The 25,614-nt window shown below is 31.1% G+C and overlaps 2 protein-coding genes and 1 pseudogene across 12 annotated transcripts in view; all 3 read right to left on the bottom strand.

Moving 5' to 3' along the window:
• The window catches only part of LOC108569940, a 48,373-nt gene that overhangs the window by 12,195 nt on the left and 10,564 nt on the right, over positions 1 to 25,614 (bottom strand). Inside the window, exon 2 of one of the 11 annotated variants that reach the window (XM_017931717.1) lies at positions 20,350 to 21,232. The exons of 7 other annotated variants lie outside the window; for them this stretch is intronic. In XM_017931717.1, coding sequence (XP_017787206.1) covers positions 20,405 to 21,226 — 822 coding nt within the window. In that variant the 5' untranslated portion in view covers positions 21,227 to 21,232 and the 3' untranslated portion in view covers positions 20,350 to 20,404. Of the gene's footprint in view, positions 1 to 20,349; positions 21,233 to 21,822; positions 22,735 to 23,288; positions 24,257 to 25,614 lie in introns of those variants that run through there. 3 more of the 11 variants (XM_017931719.1, XM_017931718.1, XM_017931720.1) reach the window with 3 other exon arrangements.
• LOC108569942 lies at positions 375 to 4,754 on the bottom strand. The gene is made up of 2 exons (XM_017931723.1): positions 4,425 to 4,754; positions 375 to 1,307 (listed from the first exon to the last, which is right to left on the bottom strand). The coding sequence occupies exon 2, from the start codon at positions 1,300 to 1,302 to the stop codon at positions 448 to 450; it is 855 nt and encodes a 284-aa protein (XP_017787212.1). The 5' UTR covers positions 1,303 to 1,307; positions 4,425 to 4,754; the 3' UTR covers positions 375 to 447.
• On the bottom strand, positions 16,286 to 16,914 carry LOC108569936 (annotated as a pseudogene).

Raw genomic sequence — 25,614 nt, forward strand, 5'->3', positions numbered from 1 at the left:
AAGGACGATTTAGTTACGCAAATTGTTAATAGATGGATCTTTTCAATTTATACGTATGTCTATTTGTATCATGATCGTCATGCATAATTAGTTAATATTCTTCAGAAACCGAAATGTAATTATTTTTAATACTTTTTTATCTTTATTATATTTTATTTTCATCTAAGATCAATTGCAACTATATTTCAAAGCTATGACGGATCATAATTACCGAAAAATCGGATAGATGGCGCTACCAAATATTTGTAAAATTTTCAAGGTTTAATTGTAGCAACAATTAATATTGATTTCGTTAATGCAAATATTATGATATGATGAAAAAAAAGTCTGTATATTTGGATTTGTATGTATTTTATTTGTAAGGTACATTAACACAAATATTTTTGAACATTCGTAACTGAATAACATGCTTTATTTATTATAAGTACAGTCGATAAACGTAATGGATTAATATTTATCAACTGAAATTTCGACGGTTTTATTGGTTTTGATGGTTTCAATGGTAACAGCTGGAACAACGTCAATTGGATCCTCTTTGACTTTTAGAATTAACCAGATTTTAGAACCATAAGTAGACAAATAGGCAAATATCAAAAGACTGTGAAAGTATCCAATCAAAGATATCTTCAGAGACAATACGGTCGTAAAGTTGCTGCAAATGACGATCAGTAGCCAAGAGTACACGTAGATCCGAGAGATGTTCATCCTGAAAACTGTACTCACGCCTATTGGAATCCCTCTAATATATTTGTATATCAGGGTCAAATCGTTGAAGAACACAATGAAGATGCTGCTGAGGAAGATCACGGTAGGAATGAATGAATGGAAAGGTACGGAAGTGAATAACATCAGAAAGAGTTGAACGATGAATAATACAATGAACAGTACGAAGGAATAGCTCATGAGCTTGTGATCCGATATTTTACTGGACATCATGAATTCGGATGAGAGCAGGATGACGCAGAGGAAAGCTGCCATATGAGACATCACCACGTGCAATTTCATTATCGTTAACATTGTTTCTATAAAGCTATTGCTAAGTTCATCATTTGCTAAGCTTATCTTTGACATTACAAGATGGTTGATATAGTATAAGACATTGGCCGCAACAAAGCGCTTGAGTACTTTGTAGATTCGACTGTTCGAATCAAAGTCGAACAACATGAATAATAACATAAAAGAGTCAAGAAAACACGACCACATTTTTATATACTCTACGTCAACATTGTACCCCTCCTCAAACGATATGTTTTTGAAGACCCACACATCCTCAGGATTCTTCAGGATATACTGGGATTCCATTTTTTCTAGAACCGAAAAAAGTGTTAACACAGTTCAATACTTTCATCTATAAAAAAAAAATAATTGTGCTGATTAATTAACAACTACTACTTCTTAAATTTTTTAAACATTAATCTAAAGTTAAATTACTTTCAATTTCTATACATTTATTATTTCTACAAAAAAAAAAACAATACACAGTAAACAAAACAATCAGAATAAATCGAAATCTGTCATAATTATTTAAATAATTCTGTTTTAAAACAAATGTAGAAGATTTACTTAAAGATATAAATAAATAACGAATTGATTAGTAAATTTATAAATATTTATTGCTTTCGTATTGGACAAACTTAATTATTATAAAATCTATATATTAATAAATATTATATTTTCTTTTTCAGTCTATTGGACAAAGATGTTGAATTTTCATGAATCAAACGGCTGAAATCGAAATATTTTCTTGAGATGAGCTTCGATCATTTTCGAATTGAATTGCTGTCTCTGAATTAGTGTTTGTAGATTTACACCTGAGCAACTCTAGCAGACTTATATTGAAGTTATTGTTGCTATAGATTAGATAGATCAAGAGTGTAAGGGATGACACGTATCTTGGGGTGGAAAACAACATCGGTAGGATTAACGAATCGGTGGCAGCGTTAATTACGAATGAGAACACGAAAATTAACCAGCTGTAAATGTACGTCCGAGCCACGTTCATCCTGAATGTAGTTCCTTTACCTAGAGGTCGTTTCCACCAATACCTGTACCCTCTGTACACCTCTTTGATCAGCAAGCAGGCGATCGAAATACCGACGATCAGAAGAACAGTCATTTGAAAGATCACGAAAATCCCGTTCATGGTTAAACAAAGCGTCGCGCACATGACGAAGAGCAAACCTACAGATAGATAGTAAATGGTCAAGAGCATTTCATCGCTGATCTTGTTCGATTTCATTATAGCGTTGGAGAGCAGCAAGAGCATGATGATCAGGCACGATTCAACGACGCTCACCTCCAAAACTCCCATCAAGCAAAACCCTTTTCCTTCGTTCACGTCGCCGGTGATCTTTTCCGAAATGTAACTGATCGCTCCAGATCCGTGGAGCACGTACAGCGAGTCGATTAACGCGAAGTTGCAGATCATTTTGTTGGTGCGAGTTCTCAGGTTTTTGCTCCTCACGATTGCAGCCACTATAAGCAAATTGCAGACGAAGTTCACCGATATTAAGGAGTAAAAATACATTTTGTGAAAGTCGATCGGCGATCGTTCGGTTTTGCTTGCGTATTCCGACTCCATTTTTGTATTTGTTCAGTTTAATGATTTTTTTTTCTTTTGTATTTCTTATTGTACTTTCTGCAAAAATATAAATACACATTTAAAGATTGGTTAGAAAAAACATAAGTGAATCGACATATTTAATTATCCAAATCAACTTAAATTTTCTACTGCAAAAGTTTATTTCTTGAAAATTATCAATTAAAAAATTCATCAATATCTAGTCTTGTTTTTATTTTGTTTCGAATATTATTCATTATTACGTACATAAATTGGAGTTGTGACTAAGATTTTTCTATGGATTTTAGAAATATTTTTGTTAAAATCGTATATTTTTGTTGTAATTGTCTGTTCTTATGAACGTACATTGGAATTGTGACTTGTTGATTTATATAGTAAGAAAAGATATTTCAATATCTCCTTGTCGATGTTCTTACATCTGAGAAAGTCGAAAAGAAACTGTTTGAACTTCGTGTCAGTGCATGCGACTTATATAATGATGAACATGTGGATTATGAAGCGATGTTCGATCTTAAATTTGTACCACGAGTCAGCATTTTCCTCTTATACATCTTCCACACCCTATCGATCTCCCTCGCAAACATGCCGAAAGCGGGAAACAAGTAGATAATATAATTTACAGCAAAGAAGCAGACGGATATGAGTCCGGATCATCGTAGTTGTACATGTCATGATCGGCATGACTAGATTGTGAGGAAGTAATAATCTTGTTGCTGATGATAGTTTCCCTCTTTGCAACTGGTTTAATTTTTTTAATTGATTTTCTAAATTATCAATTTCATTTTTTTTTTGGCTAACTCCATTGCATATCTAGAAATTGACGCTTTACATTTAGAATTCAAATTTTTAATATTGTTCTTGCAATTTCTGAATGCGTCTAAGAGTTTCACTTTTTTCATATAGTTATGATTAGCAGAAGCTAAGTCATCGACTGCCTGCATATTTTCCTTTGATCCAGTCATGTTTACTACAGGTGGATGTACATATACCAGCAACCTTTCTAGAGGAGTATTGAAGGAGACCATCATGTCGAAGATCGCGAAATTTATTAGCAAACAAATCGTCCTGGTCATTGAGATGAGGATGACGTTGCTCGTAATTCCCAGAAAGATGGGTAAGGGACGTATCGATAAATGCGTACAACTGTATCATTGCAAGTTGCTCAATCTTGAAATGCTAAAAATTTAAATAAAATTTTCAAATGAAAAAAAAAACAAAAACTGATTTCTAAATATATTTTATTTTTGAAGAACTTTTTCTAGTGGAAATTTTTTTCAACTAAATAGACCAATACATTAATGGATTTTTAATTTACTTGACACCGCTCATCTTTAGATTATTTTACTAATTTTTACTATATAGAAAAGTAGACTACAGAATATTTGTTAAATATTCGTAAAAAATTTAGTTTTCATTGATTTCAAATTTTATAGTTAAAAAAAGCTAGTACAAATTACAACTACGAACTAAAAAGGGCGTTGTATCTTGTTATTAAACAATAATTATCTACAGAGCGGGGGGGAGGTCAAAGAAAGCAAACATAAATAGAAACGACTTTCAAAACTAAGAAAATTACATCTTATCATATCACTTCTCTGTAAAGAACATAGTTTTAGAAATAGAAAATATATGTATGCACTAACAAAGATTTTATTTGACAAAATTTTATTGAATATTTCGATTTATAATAATTGTTTTGTTCATGTTTATTGTTCAAGTCCATATACCTTTTGTTTTCGTTAATCTAATTGACGTTTTTCTTTAAATATTTCTAATTACAGCTGTTGTTGTTTAGTTTCTGAATGCAAAAATAGAAACAGAAATTAAATCAATCAGTACTTACATGTGTTGTAATTTGGTAAGCAAAAACTTGTTTTTAAAATGAGGTACGAGTTGGCTTTGGGCGAGGTTATAGAACGACTGAAAGATTTGAGGAGTGTACGAAGAATAAAATGGCCACCCGGATTGGATTGGTGGTTCGTTTTGGCTCGTTCGGTCGATCGTGTATAGCAGAATCCTAACGCACTTTGAAGAAGGGATCCCTCGGATGTTGGCAAATGCGCACATTGGCTGAAGGACGAAGAGAGAGACAGAGAGGGAGAAAGCAAACTCTCTTCATAATGTTTCCATTGATTTTAACTTGTTTTATTTAACAGATTTGTTTATGTGCAAAATCTATGGTCGATAGACTTTCTATGGTAATAGATAAATAATATTAATATTAAATTGTTTAACAATCATTTTATAATTATGTTTCTGTTGTCGTAAACTATTGAAAATAGTTAAGCAGTTTATTTCATTTTTGATGGGTCATCAGCATTAAGAAAGATTATTTTTTATAAATGTTGTAAAGTAATAGAAAAAAAATAAGAAAATAATTATTAGTAGAAGAATGAAAGAATTATAATGCAGGAAGTTTTCAGAAATCTGGCTTGCAAAGAAGACTTATAGGTCTGCTTACAATATCTACAGTTGTCCAATAATTTCAGTTTAGTGAAAACTATTGTGTCTACTAATTAGATACAAAAGTCTTTTAATTGTATTTTAATTTACTAAATTTTATATAATGTAGTTTATTTTCAAGATTATAGATATTAGAAAAAGTGTAAATAAACTCTTGGGTTTAAAATCTACTAAATAGACTCTAGTGTATGAGATTATTTTTATATAAAATATTATATTTACGAGAATTTATATGCTAAAGACTATTTCCTAAATTATCATTAACTAAAGTCAACTTACTAAATATTAATGTTTCAACAAATTCACTACTAAAGTACACATATACCCTTATTTACACGTGTAAATCTAAATTGTAACTTTTTGAATGTAAAACCGTGTAAATCGAACAGTATGCAAAAAAAAAAACAGCATAATTTCGTTGTTTATTAATTATGATTGTTATTAATTTTCTTGAAAGCCAAAAAAAGGAACGTTCCTTTTGTTTTCAACCTTTATTTTTAAATTTATTTTCTTTAAAACCGTGTAAAAGCGAAAACGTTTAAAAAAAAGGTACCGTGTAAAACGAGGGGCAGGTGTACGTGATTCTAATGATTCATTAGATTAAATTTGTAGATTTATTAATGATTGAGTTATCAAATTCGGTAAATGTAATAGAATGTTAAAATATCCAAATAATTATATTCGAGATGAAATTCATCACAAAGCAAATACGCTCAAAAGGAAAATTCGAAAATTCAAGCGAACTTCCCTTAACATAAGAAATAAACCCGGAAGCGGAAATATCCGAAAGTCTCGGTAATCACTTATTTGCAAAGCATAAAACTAATGAATTCGTCGAGGTGGAATCTCGTGGTTTATTATCGTCTCTTTGATGCGAATTCAGAAGTCGTTCGCCTTTCTTAACATCTACATTTTGATTGGAGAGGAAAAAAATACACACACATGAATTACTTCTTTTCTTCTTCTTTCGTTCCCGGCGCACGTTTGATTTTTCTTTTTGTATATTACGAATTGGGACTCAATTTGTCCGGACCGCTCGTAAAGTGTCTAATAGGGCCGAAGGCGAAATCAAATCGGTATAAAGGTGGAATAACAAATGTAGCTGACTAAGGGATGAACGCATAAAATGATATTCAATCAATGACTGAAAACATAAAAAAAACGAGAAAAAACACTAAAATAAGGAATTGTAATTCGAAGATTCATTGGGGTTTGTGAAAGCTTTAATATTGATGATGTAAACGACGCTAATGATGATTGTTATAATAGTGGTAATGATGATGAAGGGATGGCAAAAAAACGGTGACAACTTTTACATATTCTATTTTTTTCTTCCTTTTGCAGAGTTAGTAAACAATTTAAATTGACGTGTTTTCGAGTAAAAGAAAAAGGTTTTCAAATTACGAGGGATTTACTCAACAATTGATTCCTGTTATTACATTTATGAATTCGATATTATTATTTCAGGTGAGTTTCACTAGATGGCGTTCAAATTAAATTTATCTATTATTTGATTGATATAAATCACTTTGGCCTTATTTCTACCCTTTTTCGAGTTTATCGGTCAACACAAATTTTGTTGATTTTTGGTAGTTAAACCAACGACCTTTTGTATCAGATTTTCGTGATACATGCCACTATAGCCTTTCTCTATTATAAATATACTTTTTCATTCTAACGCAAGCGGTGATTAGGCAACCCAATGTACTAAATTAATATAAAGTAGAGTACAGGATAATCGGTATTTCCAACATACCGGACTGTTTAAATCCGCACTAATCAATGATTTTATACAGATACTATACTGTATCAGGTATTGTTAAAATTACATGTTTTGAAATTTCAAAACCGTACTATTGTGAATCCGTACTGATAGAAGAGGCACAAAGCAAAGAAACGCGGATAGATGGCGCTAATAAATATTTGTAATATTTTCAAGATTTAAAAATCAATGTTGTTTGAAATAAAACAATGTTGATTTCGTTTCGATTTGATGAAAAAAAGCAGTCTGTATATTTCGATTTGTATATAATTTATTTGCCTGTAAGTTACATTTACAGAAATATTTTTATACATTTATATCAGAATATGCTTGAATTATTAAAAGTATTGTTAATAAATGTAATTGATTAACATTTCTGAACTAAAATTTCGATGGTTTTACATGAATCGTTGTAAGCAACATAATTGAGCACGTTAATTGATTAAAATAGTCGTAGATTCGTGAATCCTAAGATAGGAGCATATTTGTTTATGAAGTTGCTGCAAATGAAGATCAGTATCCAACTGTACAAGTTGATACGCGAGATTCTGTAAGATATATTTCGTCTTATCGGAATTACTCTAATATATTTGAGTATCATGATTATATCATAGGTCAAGCCCAGGAAGATGGTGTTGTAGAAGATCGCAGTAGGAATTAATTTTTGGAAAAGCTCGGAATCGAATAACTTCAATAAGAGTTGACACATGAATAATACAGCTAATAGAAAGTTGAAGCGTATTATTGTATATTTTATTGGACATCATGATTTCGGTGTAAGATGCGACCTGTATGAGCCATCACCACGAACAATTTCATTATAAATATCATTTCTTACTTGTATCTAATGGGAATTAATTCATTTTCTAAAGTGATGTATGATAGTACCATCTGGCAGATTTAGATCAATATATTGGCCGAGAGTAAATGTTCGAACACTTTCATGATTCCACTATTCACATAAACCCATAAGACCCAATATCACGATTTCAACCAAACACGACAAGCTTTTTATTAAGTATATTTCCATTACGAAGCTATCTTGTAGTGTCACGTTGTTGTTAGTGTTTTCAAGAACATCTCTATAGCCTGAATTTCCATTTTTTTTTATCTAGAACTGAAAAAGTGGTTGTATTTTTCAATACTTCTGTCTATAAAGTAATGAACTGTACCGATTAATTTCTTAAACAATAATCGAAATACAAGTGTTAAATAAATCATGCATTCAAAATTATTTCAGTTATGATTGGTCTATTAAACTACTATCAATTTATATACCATTCTACAACAAAATTGAGAAAAAAAAACTTTATAGTTAATAAAACAATCAGAATACATCAAAATATATCATAATTATTTAAATAATTCTGTTTGATAACAAACTTTGAAGATTTACTTGAAGAAATAAATAAATAACGAATTGATTAGTAAATTTAAAACTATTTATTGTTTTCCTATTGGACAAACTTAATTATTATAAAATCTATTATATTCTCTTTTTCTCTGTAACAATTTCATGAATCAAACGGCTGGAATCGAAATAATTGTCTGTGGTGAGCTATAATCATTTTCGATTTGAATAACTGTCTCCGAATTGGTGTTTGTAGATCTGCACCTGAGCAACTCTAGCAGACTTATATTGAAGATATTGTTGCTACAGATTAGATAAATGAAGAGTGTGAGGGCTGACAAGTATCTTGCAACGCGAAACAACATCGATAGGATTAACGAATCGTTAAATACGAATAAAGACATGAAAATTAACCAGCTGTAAATGCACGTCCGAGCCACGTTCATCCAGAATGTCGTTTCTTTATCTAGAGGTTGATTGCAGCAATAGGTGTACCCTCTGTACACCTCTTTGATCAGCAAACAGACGATCGAAATACGGACGATCAGGAGAACAGTCATTTGAAAGATCATTAAAATCCCTTTCATCGGTAAACAAAACTGTGAGCACATACCGAAGAGCAAACAGACGGATAGATGGTAAATGGTAAAGACCGTTTCATCGCTGTTCTTGATTGCGTTGGAGAGCAGCAAGAGCATGGCGATCATTCTCGATTCAAGGACGGCCACCTCCAAAACTCCCATCAAACAAAACCCTTTTCCTTCGTTCACGTCGACAGAGATCTTTTCCGAAATGTAACTGATCGCTCCAGATCTGTGGATCAAGTACAGCGAGTCGATTAACGCGAAGTTGTAGATCATTTTGTTGGTGCGAGTTTTCAGGTTTTTGCTCCTCCTGATTGCAGCCACTATAAGCAGATTGCAGACTATGTTCACCGATATTAAACAGTAAGAACGCATTTTTTGAAAGTCAATCGGCGATTGTTCGATTTTGCTTGCGTATTCCGACTCCATTTTTTTTTTTGTTCAGTTTAATGCTTTTTTCTTCTTTGTATTTCTTATTGTACTTTCTGCAAAAATATAAACACACATTTAAGGACTGGTTAGCAAAGACATAATTTGAATAAAATTCAAATGAAAATATTATATTGTAATTATCCTAATGAAGCAACCTTTCTAGAAGAGAGTTGAAAGAAAACAGCATGTCGAATATCGCGAAATTCATTACGAAATATTCAGTTTTCATTGATTTCAAATTTCATAGTTAACTTTGAAAGAAACAAAAAAAACAGTAACTATCCACAGGCCGGGGGGAGGTCAAAGGAAGCAAACATGAATAGAAACGACCTTCAAAACTAAGAAAATTACATCTTATCATATCACATCTATGTAAAGAACATAGTTTTAGAAATAGAAAATATATGTAACAAAGATTTTATTTGACAAAATTTTATTGAATATTACCATTTATAATAATTGTTTTATTCATGTTTATTGTTCAAGTCCATAACCTTTTGTTTCCGTTAATTTAATTCACGTTTTTCTTTAAACATTTTTAATTACAGCTATTTTCGAATTGGTGTTTGTAGATCTGCACCTGAGCAACTCTAGCAGACTTATCTTGAAGTAATTGTTGCTATAGATTAGATAAATCAAGAGTGTGAGGGATGACTCGTACCTTGCAATGCAAAACAACGTCGATATGATTAACGAATCGTTAAATACGAATAAGAACATGAAAAGTAACCGGCTGTAAATGTACGTCCGAACCACGTTCATCCAGTATGTCGTTTCTTCATCTAGAGGTTGATTGCAGCAATAGATGTACCCTCTGTACACCTCTTTGATCAGCAAACAGGCGATAAAAATACCGACGAACTCGAGAACAGTCTTTTGAACGATCAGGAAAATCCCGTTCTTCGGTAAACAAAACGGTGAGCACGTACCGAAGAGAAAACAGACGGATAGATGGTAAATGGTAAAGACCATTTCATCGCTGATCTTGTTCGATTTCATGATTGCGTTGGAAAGCAGCAAGAGTATGGCGATCATTCTCGATTCAAGGACGGTCGCCTCCAAAACTCTAATCAAACAAAACCCTTTTCCTTCGTTCACGTCGCCGGTGATCTTTTCCGAAATGTAACTGATCGCTCCAGATCCGTGGAGAAAGTACAGCGAGTCGATTAACGCGAAGCTGAAGATCATTTTGTTGGTGTGAGTTCTCAGGTTTTTGCTCCTCATGATTGCAGCCGCTATAAGCAGATTGCAGACGAAGTTCACCGATATTCTACAGTAAAAATACATATTGTGAAAGTCGATCGGCGATTGTTCGGTTTTGCTTGCGTATTCCGACTCCATTTTTTTTTTGTTCAGTTTAATGCTTTTTTCTTCTTTTGTATTTCTTATTGTACTTTCTGCAAAAATATAAATACACATTTAAGGATTGGTTAGCAAAAACATAAGTGAATCTACATATATAAGCAAGAAATTTGAATAAAATTCAAATGAAAATATTATATTGTAATTATCCTAATCAACTTAAATTTTCTACTGCAAAAGTTTATTAATTTTAAGATTTTTATTAAACAAATTTTTCAATTAAAAAATTCATCATTATTAAACATTTGTTACATAATTTATTACAATTAAATTAGATTATTAAATATTTCCTAGTCTTGTTTTTATTTCGTTTCGAAAATTGTTTATTCTTACGTACATAAATTGGGATTGTGACTAAAACCAAGATTTTATACGGTTTTTAGAAATATTTTTTCATTCACTGGAATTGTGACTTGTTGATTTATATGGTAATAAAAGATATTTCAATAACTCCTAGTTGTTGCTCTTCGTCGACGTTCTTACATCTGAGAAAGTTGAAGAGAAACTGTCTGTACTTCGTGTCAGTTCATGCAATATAAAACTATATATGTTTTTCGACTCTCGATGAACATGTGGATTATGAAGCAATGTTCGGCCTTAAATTTGTACCACGAGTCAGCATTTTCCTCTTATACATCTTCCACATCCTGTCGATCTCCCTCGCAAACATGCCGAAAGCGGGAAACAAGTAGATAATATAATTTAAAGTCATAATAATTTTACATGTCATGATCGGCATGACTAGATTGTAATAATCTTGTTGCTGATGATAGTTTCCCTCTTTGCAACTGGTTTATTTTTTTTTTAGTTGATTTTTTAAATTATCAATTTCATTTTTTTTTTTGGCTAACTCCATTGCCTATCTGTAAATTGATTTAGAATTCAAATTTTCGTATTATTCTTGCAATTTCTGTATGCGACTAGAAGTTTCACATTTTCCATATAGTTATGGCTAGCAGAAGCTAAGTCATCGACTGCTTGCATATTTTCCTTTGATCCTGTTTAACACAGGTGGATATACATACACCAGCAACCTTTCTAGAGGACTGCTGAAGGAGAAGAGCATGTCGAATATTGCGAAATTCATTACGAAATATTTAGTTTTCATTGATTTCAAATTTCATAGTTAACTTTGAAAGGAACAAAAAAAAAACTAGTACTAATTATAACCACGAACTAAAAAGGGCGTTGTATCTTGTTAGTAAAGAGTAACTATCCACGGTTCGATTCGATTCTTGTTTTTACCTGTCTTGCCGTATCTCTCCTATGTACATATTTCATAGAAGTCAGTTTAAGTTGGATTTAATAGCTATTTTTTAGTTTCGTTAGAAGAAGTCGTTTATTTTGATTATTTGTTTTGAAGAGTAATTGGAAGAAGCTGGTTACCTTAACTATTTGGACGGAAGAATCCGAAAAATCCGAATCCGAAGAATACTGACAGGGGCTGGCGCGTAATGTGGAAACCAAATAAAGATGGGGATGGAAGAAGAAGATGAACTATCCACAGGCCGGGGGGGAGGTCAAAGAAAGCAAACATAAATAGAAACAACCTTCAAAACTAAGAAAATTACATCTTATCATAGCACTTCTATGTAAAGAACATAGTTTTAGAAATAGAAAATATATGTTTCGGCGCCAATGTAAATGGTGGCAACACCGTGCGCCGGAAAAAAGTAACGCTTGGCATGAAAAGATAAGCACGGCAAGAAAGAATTAATATGAGTTAAAAAAGGGATTTGAATAGAATTATTGTTGTTGAATATAAGTTTAGAGTTGGTTGTATGTAGTTTATTTTATTATTCACCCACACATTGGTCCTTCGATAAAACAATATATGTAACAAAGATTTTATTTGACAAAATTTTATTGAATTGAATATTACCATTTATAATAATTGTTTTGTTCATGTTTATTGTTCAAGTCCATAACCTTTTGTTTTCGTTAATTTAATTGACGTTTTTCTTTGAGTATTTCAAATTACAGCTATCAATCAGTACTTACATGTGTTAAAATTTGGTAAACAAAAGCTTGTTTTTAAAATGAGGTAAGAGTTGGCTTTGGACGAGGTTATAGAACGACTGAAAGATTTGAGGAGTGTACGAAGAATAAAATGGCCACCCGGATTGGATTGGAGGTTCGTTTTGTTTCGTTCGGTCCATCGTGTATAGCAGAATCTTAACGCACTTTGAAGAAGCGATTCCTCGGACGCTGGCAAATGTGTACATCGGCTGGAGGACGAAGAGAGAGAGAGAGGGAGAAAGCAAACTCTCTTCATAATGTTTCCATTGATTTTAATTTGTTTTATTTAATAGAATTGTGAAAATAGTTAAGCAATTTATTTCATTATTGATGGGTGATATCAATTTGTATTTAATTTTTATTAGCATTAAGAAAGATTATTTTTTTTATAAATGTTGTAAATTAATAGAAAAAAATAAGAAAATAATTATTAGTAGAAGAATGAAAGATTTGTAATGCAGGACGTTTTCAAAAATCTGTTGTGTTTCAGCATTCTGGCTTTCAAAGAAAACTTATAGTTTCATCAGATACCTGCTTTCTTTTTTTCAAACTTACAAAACTGTTACAATATGTACAGTTGTCCAATAATTTCAGTTTAGTGAAAACTATTTGCTATACATTTTCGTGATACATGCGACTATAGCCACACGGCTACAGTCGCCATATTCTATATTATATATAAATATACTTTTTCATTCTAACTCAAGCGGTGATTAGGCAACCCAATTTACGAAACTAATAAAAAGTAGAGTACAGGATAATCGGTATTTCCAACATACCGGACTGTTTAAATCCGCACTAATCAATGATTTTATACAGAGACTATACTGTATCAGGTATTGTTAAAATTTCATGTTTTGAAATTTCAAAACCGTACTATTGTGAATCCGTACTGATAGAAGAGCCACAATACGAGGTATTGATGAGATAAATTACAATGATAATTTAAAATTATGATAGATCATAATTACAAAAAAAACAGCGGATAGATGGCGCTAATAAATATTTGTAACATATTCAAGATTTAAAAATCAATGTTGTTTGAAATAAAACAATGTTGATTTCGTTTCGATTTGATGAAAAAAAGCAGTCTGTATATTTCGATTTGCATATAATTTATTTGCCTGTAAGTTACATTTACAGAAATATTTTTATACTTTTATATCAGAATATGCTTCAATTATTATAAGTACTGTTAATAAACATAATTGATTAACATTTCTGAACAAAAATTTCGATGGTTTTAGATGAATCGTTGTAACCAACATAATTGAGCACATTAATTAGTTAAAATAGTCGTAGATTCGTGAATCCTAAGATAGGAGCATATTTGTTCATGAAGTTGCTGCAAATGAAGATCAGGATCTAACTGTACAAGTAGATCTGAGAGATTATGTAAGATATATTCCGTCTTATTGGAATTCCTCTAATATATTTGAGTATCATGATTATATCATAGGTCAAGCCCAGGAAGATGATGTTGTAGAAAATCGCAGTAGGAATTAATGTTTGGAAAAGCTCGAAATCGAATAACTTGAATAGGAGTTGACACATGAATAATACAGCTAATAGAAAGTTGAAGCGTATTATTGTATATTTTATTGGACATCATGATTTCGGTGTAAGATGCGACCTGTATGAGCCATCACCCTTAGCAATTTCATTATAAATATCATTTCTTACTTGTACATGGGAATTAATTCATTTTCTAAAGTGATGTATGATAGTACCATCTGGCAGATTTAGATCAATATATTGGCCGAGTGTAAATGTTGGAACACTTTCATGATTCCACTATTCACATAAACCCATAAGAAAGTGTAATATCACGATTTCAACCAAACACCACAAGCTTCTTATTAAGTCTATTTCCAATAGGAAGCTATCTTGTAGTGTCGTCTTCTTGTGAGTACAGAAGCAAAGAAGTTTTCAAGAACATCTCTATAGCCTGAATTTCCATTTTTTATCTAGAACCGAAAAAGTGGTTGCACAATTCAATACTTCTGTCTATAAAGTTATGAACTGTGACGATTAATTTCTTAAACAATAATCTAAATACAAGAGTTACATAAATTTTAGTTATGTTGGATTGTTGTATTAAACTACTATCAATTTCTATACCATAATTCTTTCTACAACAAAATTGAGAAAAAAAAACTTTATAGTTAATAAAACAATCAGAATACATCAAAATATATCATAATTATTTAAATAATTCTGTTTCATAACAAACTTTGAAGATTTAGTTGGAAAAATAAATAAATTACGAATTGACTAGTAAATTTATAAATATTTATTGTTTTCGTATTGGACAAACTTAACTATTATAAAATCTATATATATTAATAAATATTATATTCTCTTTTTCTCTGTAACAATGTAACAATTCTCTTTTTCTCTGTAACAATTTCATAAATCAAACGGCTGGAATCGAAATATTTTTCTGCGGTGAGCCACGATCATTTTCGAATTGAATAACTGTCTCCGAATTATTGTTTGTAGATCTGCACCTGAGCAACTCTAGCAGACTTTTCTTGAAGTTATGGTTGCTATAGGTTAGATATATTAAGAGTGTGAGGGATGACACGTATCTTGGGGTGGAAAACAACATCGGTGGGATTAACGAATCGGTGGCAGCGTTAGTTACGAATGAGAATAGGAAAATTAACCAGCTGTAAATGTACGTCCGAGCCACGTTCATCCTGAATGTCGTTCCTTTACTCAGGGGTCGTTTCCATCGATACCTGTACCCTCTGTACACCTCTTTGATCAGCAAACAGGCGATCGAAATACCGACGATCAGGAGAACAGTCATTTGAAAGATCACGAAAATCCCATTCATGGTTAAACAAAGCGTCGCGCACATAACGAATAGCAAACCGACGGATACATAGTAAATGCTCAAGAGCATTTCATCGCTGATCTTGTTCGATTTCATTATTGCGTTGGACAGCAGCAAGAGCATGACTAGCAGGCTCGATTCAACGACGGTCACCTCCAAAACTCCCATCAAACAAAACCCTTTTCCTTCGTTCACATCGCCGGTGATCTTTTCCGAAACGTAACTGATCGCTCCAGATGCGTGCAGCACGTACAGCGAGTCGATTAACGCGAAGTTGTAAATCATTTTGTTGGTACGAGTTCTCAGGTTTTTGCTCTTCGCGATTGTAGTCGCTATGAGCAGATTGCAGACGAAGTTCATCGATATTAAACAGTAAAAATACATTTTGTGAAAATCGATCGGCGATCGTTCGGTTTTGCTTGCATATTCCAACTCCATTATTGTTCAGTTTAGTGATTTTTTTTTTGTATATATTTCTTTTAGTATTTTTTCTGCAAAAATAGAAATACACATTTAGTGATTGATTAGCAAAAAAATTGAATAAAATTCAATTAAAGTTCAAATGAAAATATTATATTGTAATTATCCTAATCAACTTGAATTTTCAATTGAAAAAGTTTATTGATTTTAAGCTTAAATTTCTTGCAAATATCCATTAAAAAATTCATCATTGTTAACCAATTATTACATTATTTATTTCAATTAAACTAACTTTAGTTTTGTTTTTATTTCGTTTCGAAAATTGTTCCTTCTTACGTATATATTTTTTTAAATATTAATAATAACATTTATTGCAACAAACTCAACAAAATAACATAATAAGAAAATAAAAGCAAATTGATCTTTGACCATAAGTTTTTCTGTTTTTTTTAATAAATCTAAACTCGGCTTATATTTGCACCTTTTTCACCATTTCGTATATTTTCTTTTGCATTTCCACCAACTCCATAGGCATAACATAACTTATAATAAGAGTGTTCAGCTTGTGACTGAACGTGATTTTGTCCTGATCAGATAGGAACTTGCACCTCCTCCGCTCAGGCACATCAATATTCTTATAATACTTTTTATTACAAGTTTTCACTGTGATGCAACTTCCCTCAACATCAGCAGTCACAGAATAAACATCCACAGGATAAGGTAGATTCCTTATCCTTCACTCAAGATTCCTCTTTGTCACTCACCGTGTTATGAAAAGTGTATTCGCATTTTCACAACCTCAATGAATGTCCCAATCCACTTCACCACCCATCTCATTTTTGATCTTTCTGGCTCTGAAACTGAGCATATTCGTATCCAGATTGTATTCCTCTACCATCTACCTGTCATTGTCAAAGTGGTAGTGAACCTTTTTCGCATTTCCTTGCACCAAGGCCGATTTCTTAGCGCCCCTAACGCATTCAAACCAGCGATCATCCATTATGAACGATTGATTTCATTGATGTTCAGTTTAATGCTTTTTTTGTGTATGTATTTATTTTTTTATTTTCTGCAAAATCGCGAAAAGCATTAGCATAATTATTTTCATAGGTTTCTTCTACTAAATTTTGAAAGTTTGTCGCAAGGAAAATTGTGTTTTGTTAACTAATTTCTAAATATTTGTAACAATTAACAGACATTGTATAAACTTTAAAATGTATCAAATTTATCAAAGATAAATATTAATTGTTTTGCATAATATTTTGTTACAAACTATTTATAGTGGAAAGTTTTCTCAATTTTTCAACTAAATAGATGAATAGAGCAATCTTTAGATTATTTTACTATATAGAAAACTGAATGTTACTACAGATTTTTGTTAAATTTTCATCAAAATAAAAACAGAAAAGAAAGTTTGAAATAAGTCAGTACTTACATGTAAAATAATTTAGTAAATAAAAGCTTGTTTTGAAATCAGTTTGCGTTGGACGAGGTTATGGAACAACTGAACGATGAGAAGAAAGGACAAAGAATAAAGTCACGAAAAATCCCTACGCACTTCGAAGCAGCTATTAAAAGGGATTTCTCGAACGGAAGAGGCCCTTCCACTGAAGATCGAAGAGAGAGTGAGAGAGAAAGAAGTTATTAGGCAACCCAATGTACTAAGATATTATAAAGAACAGTACAAGCAAAGTCTCTTAAAAAAATATTTTAACTTGTTTTATTTAATACATTTATTAAATAATAGTAAAATTAAATTGTTTAACAATCATTTTTAATTATGTTTCTATTGAAAATAGTTAAGCAGTTTATTTCACTTTGGATGGGTGATATCAATTTGTATTCAACTTTTATAGATATACAAGCATTAAGAAACATTAATAGAATACATTTTTTATTAGTTGAAGAATGAAAGAATTGTAAATAAAATGCAGACTTTATAGAAATTGGAAATATACCTTGTAGTATATTTCCATTGAACTTTTTCAGGGTTAAAATTCACAATACAAAGTTGACATTTCTTTTGCTTTATTTCTCTTTTTCGTTGCAATGGGAAAGAGGTTTTCAAGAAATCTGTTGTATTTAAAATTTAATGGTTTGCAAAGCAGACTCATAGTTTCATCAGGTACCTGCTTTTTTTTCAAAGCTTACAAAAGTCTTACAATATGTACAGCTGTGCAGTAATTTCAGTCTAGTGAAATCTATTTACTAAATTTTATAGAATATTGTTTATTTCCAAGATTTTAGATACTAAAAAAATATTTACCAATTTTCTGATAATATAGTTTATTTACTAGAGAAGTATTTGGATTTAAAATCTACTAAATAGACTCCAGTAACTATAATGTAAAACTAAAATATATTTTCTAAATAGTAAAGTTTCAACAAATTCACTAATAAACGATATCAATAATTCATTGAATTCAATTTGTAGATTTATCAATGATTAAGTTATCCAAATCAGTAAATGTAACAGAATGTTAAAATATCTAAATAATTATATTCGAGATGAAATTCGCCACAAAGCAAATACTCTCAAAAGGGAAATTCCTCGAATCAACCGAACGTTCCCGTTCCCTTAAAAATAAGAAATAAACCCCGAAGCGGAAATATCCGAAAGTCTCTGTAATCACTTATTTGTAAAGCATAAAAGTAATGAATTCACCGAGGTCGAAACTCGTGGTTTATTATCGTCTCTTTGATGTGAATTCGGAAGTCATTTGGTTTTCCTAACATGTACATTTTTTGCCTAAAAAAAATGTCTTTCGAGAGAAATCAATATTTTTGATTGGAGAGAAAAAATAATATGCACACACACATGAATGAGTTCTTCTTTTCTTCTCTCGTTTCCGGCGCACGTTTGATTTTCCTTCTTGTATATTACGAATTGGGCCCCAATTTGTCCGGACCGCTCGTAAAGTGTCTAATAGGGCCGAAGACGAAATCAGTTCGTTATAAAGGTGGAATAACAAATGTTGCTGACTAAGGGATGAACGTATTAAAGGATATTCAATCAATGACTAAAAACACCAAGAAAAAAAATCTTACAGAATGCGAGAAAAACACGATAATAAGTAATTCGAAGATTTATTAGGGTTAGTAAAAGCTTTAATATAACGGCACTAATGATGATTGTTATAATGGTGGTAATGATGAAGAATGGATGGAAAAGAAACGGTGACAACTTTTACATATTCTATTTTTTTCTTCCTTTTGCAGAGTTAGTAAACAACTTAAATTGACGTGTTTTCGAGTAAAAGAAAAAGGTTTTCAAATTACGCGGAATTTACTGAACAATTGACTAAACTTATTTCGACGTTCGCCTATAATCAAATGTGAAAATAACTGCACTCATTTCCTGTTATTACTTTTTTAACTCAATATTTGTATATTAGACAAACTTCCTTAGATGGCGTTCAAATCGAATTTCTCTATTATAAATAGGCTGTCTTCTTACAAATTACAGTTGACAAAATTGATCATTCCAACACAAGTAGTTATTAGGCAACTCAATGTACTATACTATTGTAAAGTACAGGTACAGGCATACCTCGCACAGTGCGGGTATTCAATATTCCCAATATTCCACACTGCTCAAATACGCAATAATCGAGGTCTTTAAAACTATAGTACTATAGTGAATCAGCACTGATCGAAACCGCACTATGCGAAGTATGGATGTGTTATATTCAATAATTAAAAGGTAATATTAATAAAATAAATAATATACGGATATTTAAATGAGCTTTTTGATGTTACATTAGATGGCGTTTAAATCAAAATTGTTTATTTCTATTATATATTGTTAGAAGTGAAATACATTTTATACTTTATAGAAATGACGCAATAAAAATATTTTGAATAACAAACATAAATAATATATTTGAAAATATATTATATAAGTGTTGCATTCAGAACATAAGCAAAAACATTGAGATGTATATGTATTCGTTTTATCAAATCAATGAGAGCAGAGGTGAAGATGTCAGTTATATGACCTAATTGACGATAAATATAGTACGTATAATTTGATTAAGTTCTCTTTGAAATTATTGAGAATCAGAGCATTAAATGCAATAAATCAGAATAAGTTTTCATTGTCGAATTTCGGTAATGAATATAGATTTCTTTTCAATTTGGAAATGTTTTCTTTATTTTAATTATTTAATACAATGAAAAGAAACACAATTTGGAAAGTAGCATAAAATATTTATTTAAAGAAAAAACAATTTACATTTTTAAATATGTACAATATTATAATTGTCAAAAATAAAAAAAAAAAACGTATTTTCATCCAAATAATAAAAGATATTTTCTATTAAATTTTAGGATTTGAGATGCTTCCATTATAATTGTTGCTAAAATGAATTGATTATTCTTATAAATTTGTAATTTTACTAATTTAAAAAAATAACAATATTTTAATATAACATTTGAGAAGATTTTTGATGAATTCTGTTATCATAGGTACTTAACTATTTGTTATTTTAAGAATGAAATAGTTGATGAATATTAACAAAATATCAGCATAATAAAATTTACTAAAGGTATTTAAACATTGAGATATCAATAATTTTGTGTTTGAATATTATGATTCGTTGATGGAATTAACGTTTTCGGTTGGATAATCGACTTGCGGACGGCAAAAGATCAAAGCGAGGAAATTCGCTTTGTACACTTCATCAGCTTTAGTCAAGTATAAGTGGATGAAGCAAGGTATTAGAATTGTAATGAACATGATGAAATCAATCCAAAAGTGTAACTGGTGTACGTAGAACTCGTAAGCAATTATAACAGTCACAAATAAAAACAACATAGTATACGTGTAGATGCTAGCAACGTTCAACCTCTTCACACTTTCCGGACTCAGCGGATCACCCATAGCTTTTCGAATTCTGTTCACGCTCTTGGCGATCACGACAATAAGTAAAACTAAGTAGGTGATTCCAACTAAAACGCCGATGAGATCCTTCATAATCCTGTACATGCACAAGAATAAAACCGTTACAAGACAGGATACGATAATCGCGTAGAAGATGAAGACAATCCTGAGGTTGTTCATCCTGCTCTTCAAAGCCCAATTGGAGATGAGCGCTAGCATGAAGATGATCTCACCGAACAGGAATATCATCTCTAAGCTCCTCGCTATGCATATCATTTCCTTCTTGATAGGATAGTTATTAATTATGATTTTCATATACTTGTCCGTCGATATCTTGAAGAGAATGTCGAAGATGGACCAGTTCATGAGAAGAAGATACGATCTGGTTTGAAGAGATCTGCTGGATAGTATAGTTGAGATGATCAAGACGTTTGCGGCGATTCCTGACAAATTCAACGCAGTTGATATCATCTCCATGTAGTTATTATACGACATATGCGGATCCGTTCCATTTTGTGCTACATCCATGTTTACCTGCAAAATTTTCTTATCAATGTTCACAATTTTATGATTTCTTTTAATTTGCTCAAAAACTTTTAACTTAACTTCAAAATCAAGTTGTATTGTCTGTCAGTTTTAAGTCAACTCAAATATTATTCATTCTGACAATTAACTATATGTCAATTCATATAACTGTCCACCAATTAAATATATGTAAATTAACTTTAGATAAGTAAGTTTATTAAATAAGTAAGATTATTATCTTTCAAAGTATAAATATGAATGAATTATATTCAAAATATTAAGTGTTTTCGTACTTCTATTTATAAATAAACAAAATAAAATTCAATGTTATAGTATAAAATATTTATTCCAAAGGATAATTTACATTTGTTTTATAGTATATTTTAACATAAGCACAATTTAGAAAATTTATTTTTTTGTTATATCAAAAAGTATGGTTTTATATAATTAAGAATTTACATTATGTATGATATATAGCTATTAAGAATGAAGTAATGCTGTTTCCATGATTACTTAAATATTGACATTTATTTTTTATTTTAAAGAATATTAAAAAAAAAATATTTATTTTCGAAATTCAATTAAACTTTATTTCAGCTCTACAAAATCAAATAAAGAAATTTGCTAAATGTTGTTTAAATATTGACTTTGGTGATCTATTTTTTCGATAATTATGTGTCTAAATATTAATGTTCGTTGGCAGAATTGACGTTTTCTGTTGGATAATCGATGTGCGGACGGCAGAAGATCAAAGCGAGGAAATTCGCTTTGTATACTTCATCAGCTTTAGTCAAGTATAAGTGGATGAAGCAAGGTATCAGAATCGCAATGAACGCGATGAAATCAGTTAAAACGTATAACCTTAACTCGTTGACAATTAGAACTGACAGAAGTAGAAACAATATTGTATACGTGTAGATACTAGCAACGTTCAGCCTCTTTACACTCTCCGGACTCAGTGGATCACCCATAGCTTTTCGAAGTCTGTTCACGCTTTTGGCAAACACAATAACAAGTAAAACTAGGTACGAGAATGCAGCTAAAGCTGTGACTAGTTCATTGATAATTCCGTACATGCACAAGACTAAAATCGTAACAAGACAGGATACAATAATCGCGTAGAAGATGAAGAGAATCATGAGGTTGTTCATCCTGCTCTTCAAGGCCCAATTGGAGATGAGCGCTAGCATGAAGACGATCTCACCGAACAGGAATATCATATCTATGCTCCTCACGATACATAGCATTTCCACCTTGATAGGATATTGCCCAAGTATGATTTGCATAAACTTGTTCGTCGATATCTTGAGGAAAATGTCGAAGATGGACCAGTTCATGAGTATAAAATACGATCTGTTTTGAAGAGATTTGCTGGATAGTATAGTTGAGATGATCAAGACGTTTATGGTGATTCCTATCAAGTTCAATGCAGTTGCTATCATTGCTGTGTAGTGATGATACGACAGTTCCATATACGGATCCGTTTCATTCTGTGCTACTTCCATGTTTACCTGCAAAATTTTCATATCAATGCAAATATTTTTATGATTTCTCTTAACTTGCGCAAAAACTTTCAATAATTGCTTTCAATTTAACTTCAAAATCATGTTGTATTGTCTGTCAGCTTTAAAACAACTCAAATATTGTTTATTCTGACAATGAACTGTAAGTCAATTCATTATCTGTCATTTAACTGTCTGTCATATAACTAACTATCAATTGAACATCTGTCAATTAACTTATGATAAGTAACTTTATTAAGGTGGCGCCTGTAGCAGTGTGATTATAGTCGCCTATATCACAAAAATCCGATACGAAAAGTTGGCAGTTCGTACCAAGAGATTTGTATTAATGATAATTAATATAAATCTCTTAAAAAAATATAAGTAGGAATGATTATTAAAAAATAATGAAGTAATGTTTCCATGGTTAATTAAATATTGACATTGTTATTTTAATAATTAAATACTTATAGAATAATAATACTATTTATTGCAACAAATCACCATAATACAAATCAACAAAATAACACAATACAAAAATTGAACCCTTTGCACCAAGGGTATTAAGAATATTAACTATATATTATTTATTTCCATAAACCAATTAAAACAACTCTACTGTACTTCAGCACTATAAAATCAACTAAAGATATTTCCCAAATGTTGTTTCAATTTTAACATTGTTAATTTTTTTTCTCGATTATTGTGCGTTCGATATTTAAAATTCGTTAACAGAATTGACGTTGTCTGTTGGATTATCGATTTGCTGACGGCAAAAGATCAGACCGAGGAAACTGGCTTTGTACATTTCTTCAGCTTTAGTTAAGTATAGGTGGATGAAGCAAGGTATCAGAAACGAAATGGACATAATCAAATCAATCACAGCGTACAAACTGAACTTGTAAGCAATTATAGCACAGATAAATAGAAGCAACATCGTATACGTGTAGATGTTAACAACAATGAACCTCTTTACATTCATCTGACTCAGTGGAAAACCCAAAGCTTTTCGTAGTCTGTGCACACCCTTGGCGATCACAACAATAAGTAAAACTATGTAGGAGACTACAACTAAACCCACGATCAGTCCGAACACGCACGAGGCTAAACTTGTAACAAGACAGGATACTATAATCGCGTAGAAGATGAAGAGAATCTTGAGGTTGTTCATCCTGCTATTCAATGCCCAATTGGAGATGAGCGCTAGCATTAAGATGATCTCACCGAACAGGAATATCATCTCTAAGCTCCTCACAATACATAGCATTTCTTCCTTCACAGGATATTGTTGCATTGCGATCAGCATATATTTGTCCGTCGATATATTGAAGAGAATAGTGAAGATGGACCAGTTCATGAGGAAAAGATACGATCTGGTTTGAATAGATCTGCTCGATAATATAGTTGAGATGATCAAGACGTTTGCGGCGATTCCTATCACGTTCAATACAGTTGTTATCATCTCTGTGTAGTGATGATACGATAGACCCATATGCGGATCCGTTTCATTCTGTGCCATTTCCATGTTTATCTGGAAATATTTCTTATTAAATTATATAATTGTACAATTTCTCTTAATTTGCACAAAAACTTTCAATAATTACTTTCAATTACTGAAGTTAATTCAAAATCAAGTTGTATTTTCTATCAGTTTTGAGTCAACTCAAAAATTATTCATTATGAAAATTAACTATATGTTAATTCAATATCTGTTATATAACCGTCCACCAATGAAATACATGTCAAGTAACTTTAGATAAGTAAATTTGTTAAGTAAGAATGATTAATAAAAACGTTATAAATAGCTTAAGTTCTCTTTCAATGTACAAATAATAAGTGTAAATTAAAGGAATTAATGCAATAAGTTTAGAATATAAAAAAATAATGAAAAATATTGGTAATGATGAATGAATTATATTTAAAATATTAAGTGTTTTTATACTTTTATTTATAAATAAAATAAAATAAAATTCAATGGTATAGAATAAAATGTTTATTCCAAAGGACAATTTACATTTGTATTATAGTATATTTTAACACAAGGACAATTATGAAAATTTTATTTTTCTCATATGAAAATAAAAAATAATAGTTTTATATAATTAAGAATTTGTCATTGCGTTTGAAGAGATTTTTCATAGATGACTAGTAATAATGAAGTAATTCTGTTTCCATGGTTACTTAAATATTGACATTGATTTGTTATTTTAGAAATTAAGTATTTAAAGAATATTAACAAAAAATTATTGATTTCCAAAATTCAATTGAAACAACTTTACTTTATTTCAGCTCTACAAAATCAAATAATGAGATTGTTTAAATATTGATCATATTCTCGATAAATATGTGTTTAAATATTAATGTTCGTCGATAGAATTATCGTTTTCTGTTAGATAATCGATGTGCTGACGGCATAAGATCAAAGCGAGGAAATTCGCTTTGTACACTTCATCAGCTTTAGTCAAGTATAAGTGGATGAAGCAAGGTATCAAAATCACAATTAACATGATGAAATCAATAAAAAATAATAACTTGTACTCGTAAGCAATTAGAATTAACAGAAATAGAAGCAATATGGTATATGTGTAGATGCTAGCAACATTTAACCTCTTTACACTCTCCGGACTCAGTGGATCACTCATAGTTTTTCGAAGTCTGTTCACGCTCTTGGCTATCACAACAATAAGTAAAACTAGGTAGGAGAATCCAACTAAAACATTGACTTGTTCATTGATAATTCCATACATGCACAAGGCTAAAATCGTAACAAGACAGGATACAATAATCGCGTAGAAGATGAAGAAAATCATGAGGTTGTTCATCCTGCTCTTCAAGGCCCAATTGGAGATGAGCGCTAGCATGAAGACGATCTCACCGAACAGGAATATC

Source organism: Nicrophorus vespilloides, unplaced genomic scaffold (genome assembly GCF_001412225.1).
Source record: "Nicrophorus vespilloides isolate i.1.1-1 unplaced genomic scaffold, Nicve_v1.0, whole genome shotgun sequence".
In the NCBI taxonomy this organism is placed as follows: Eukaryota; Metazoa; Arthropoda; class Insecta; order Coleoptera; family Silphidae; genus Nicrophorus; species Nicrophorus vespilloides.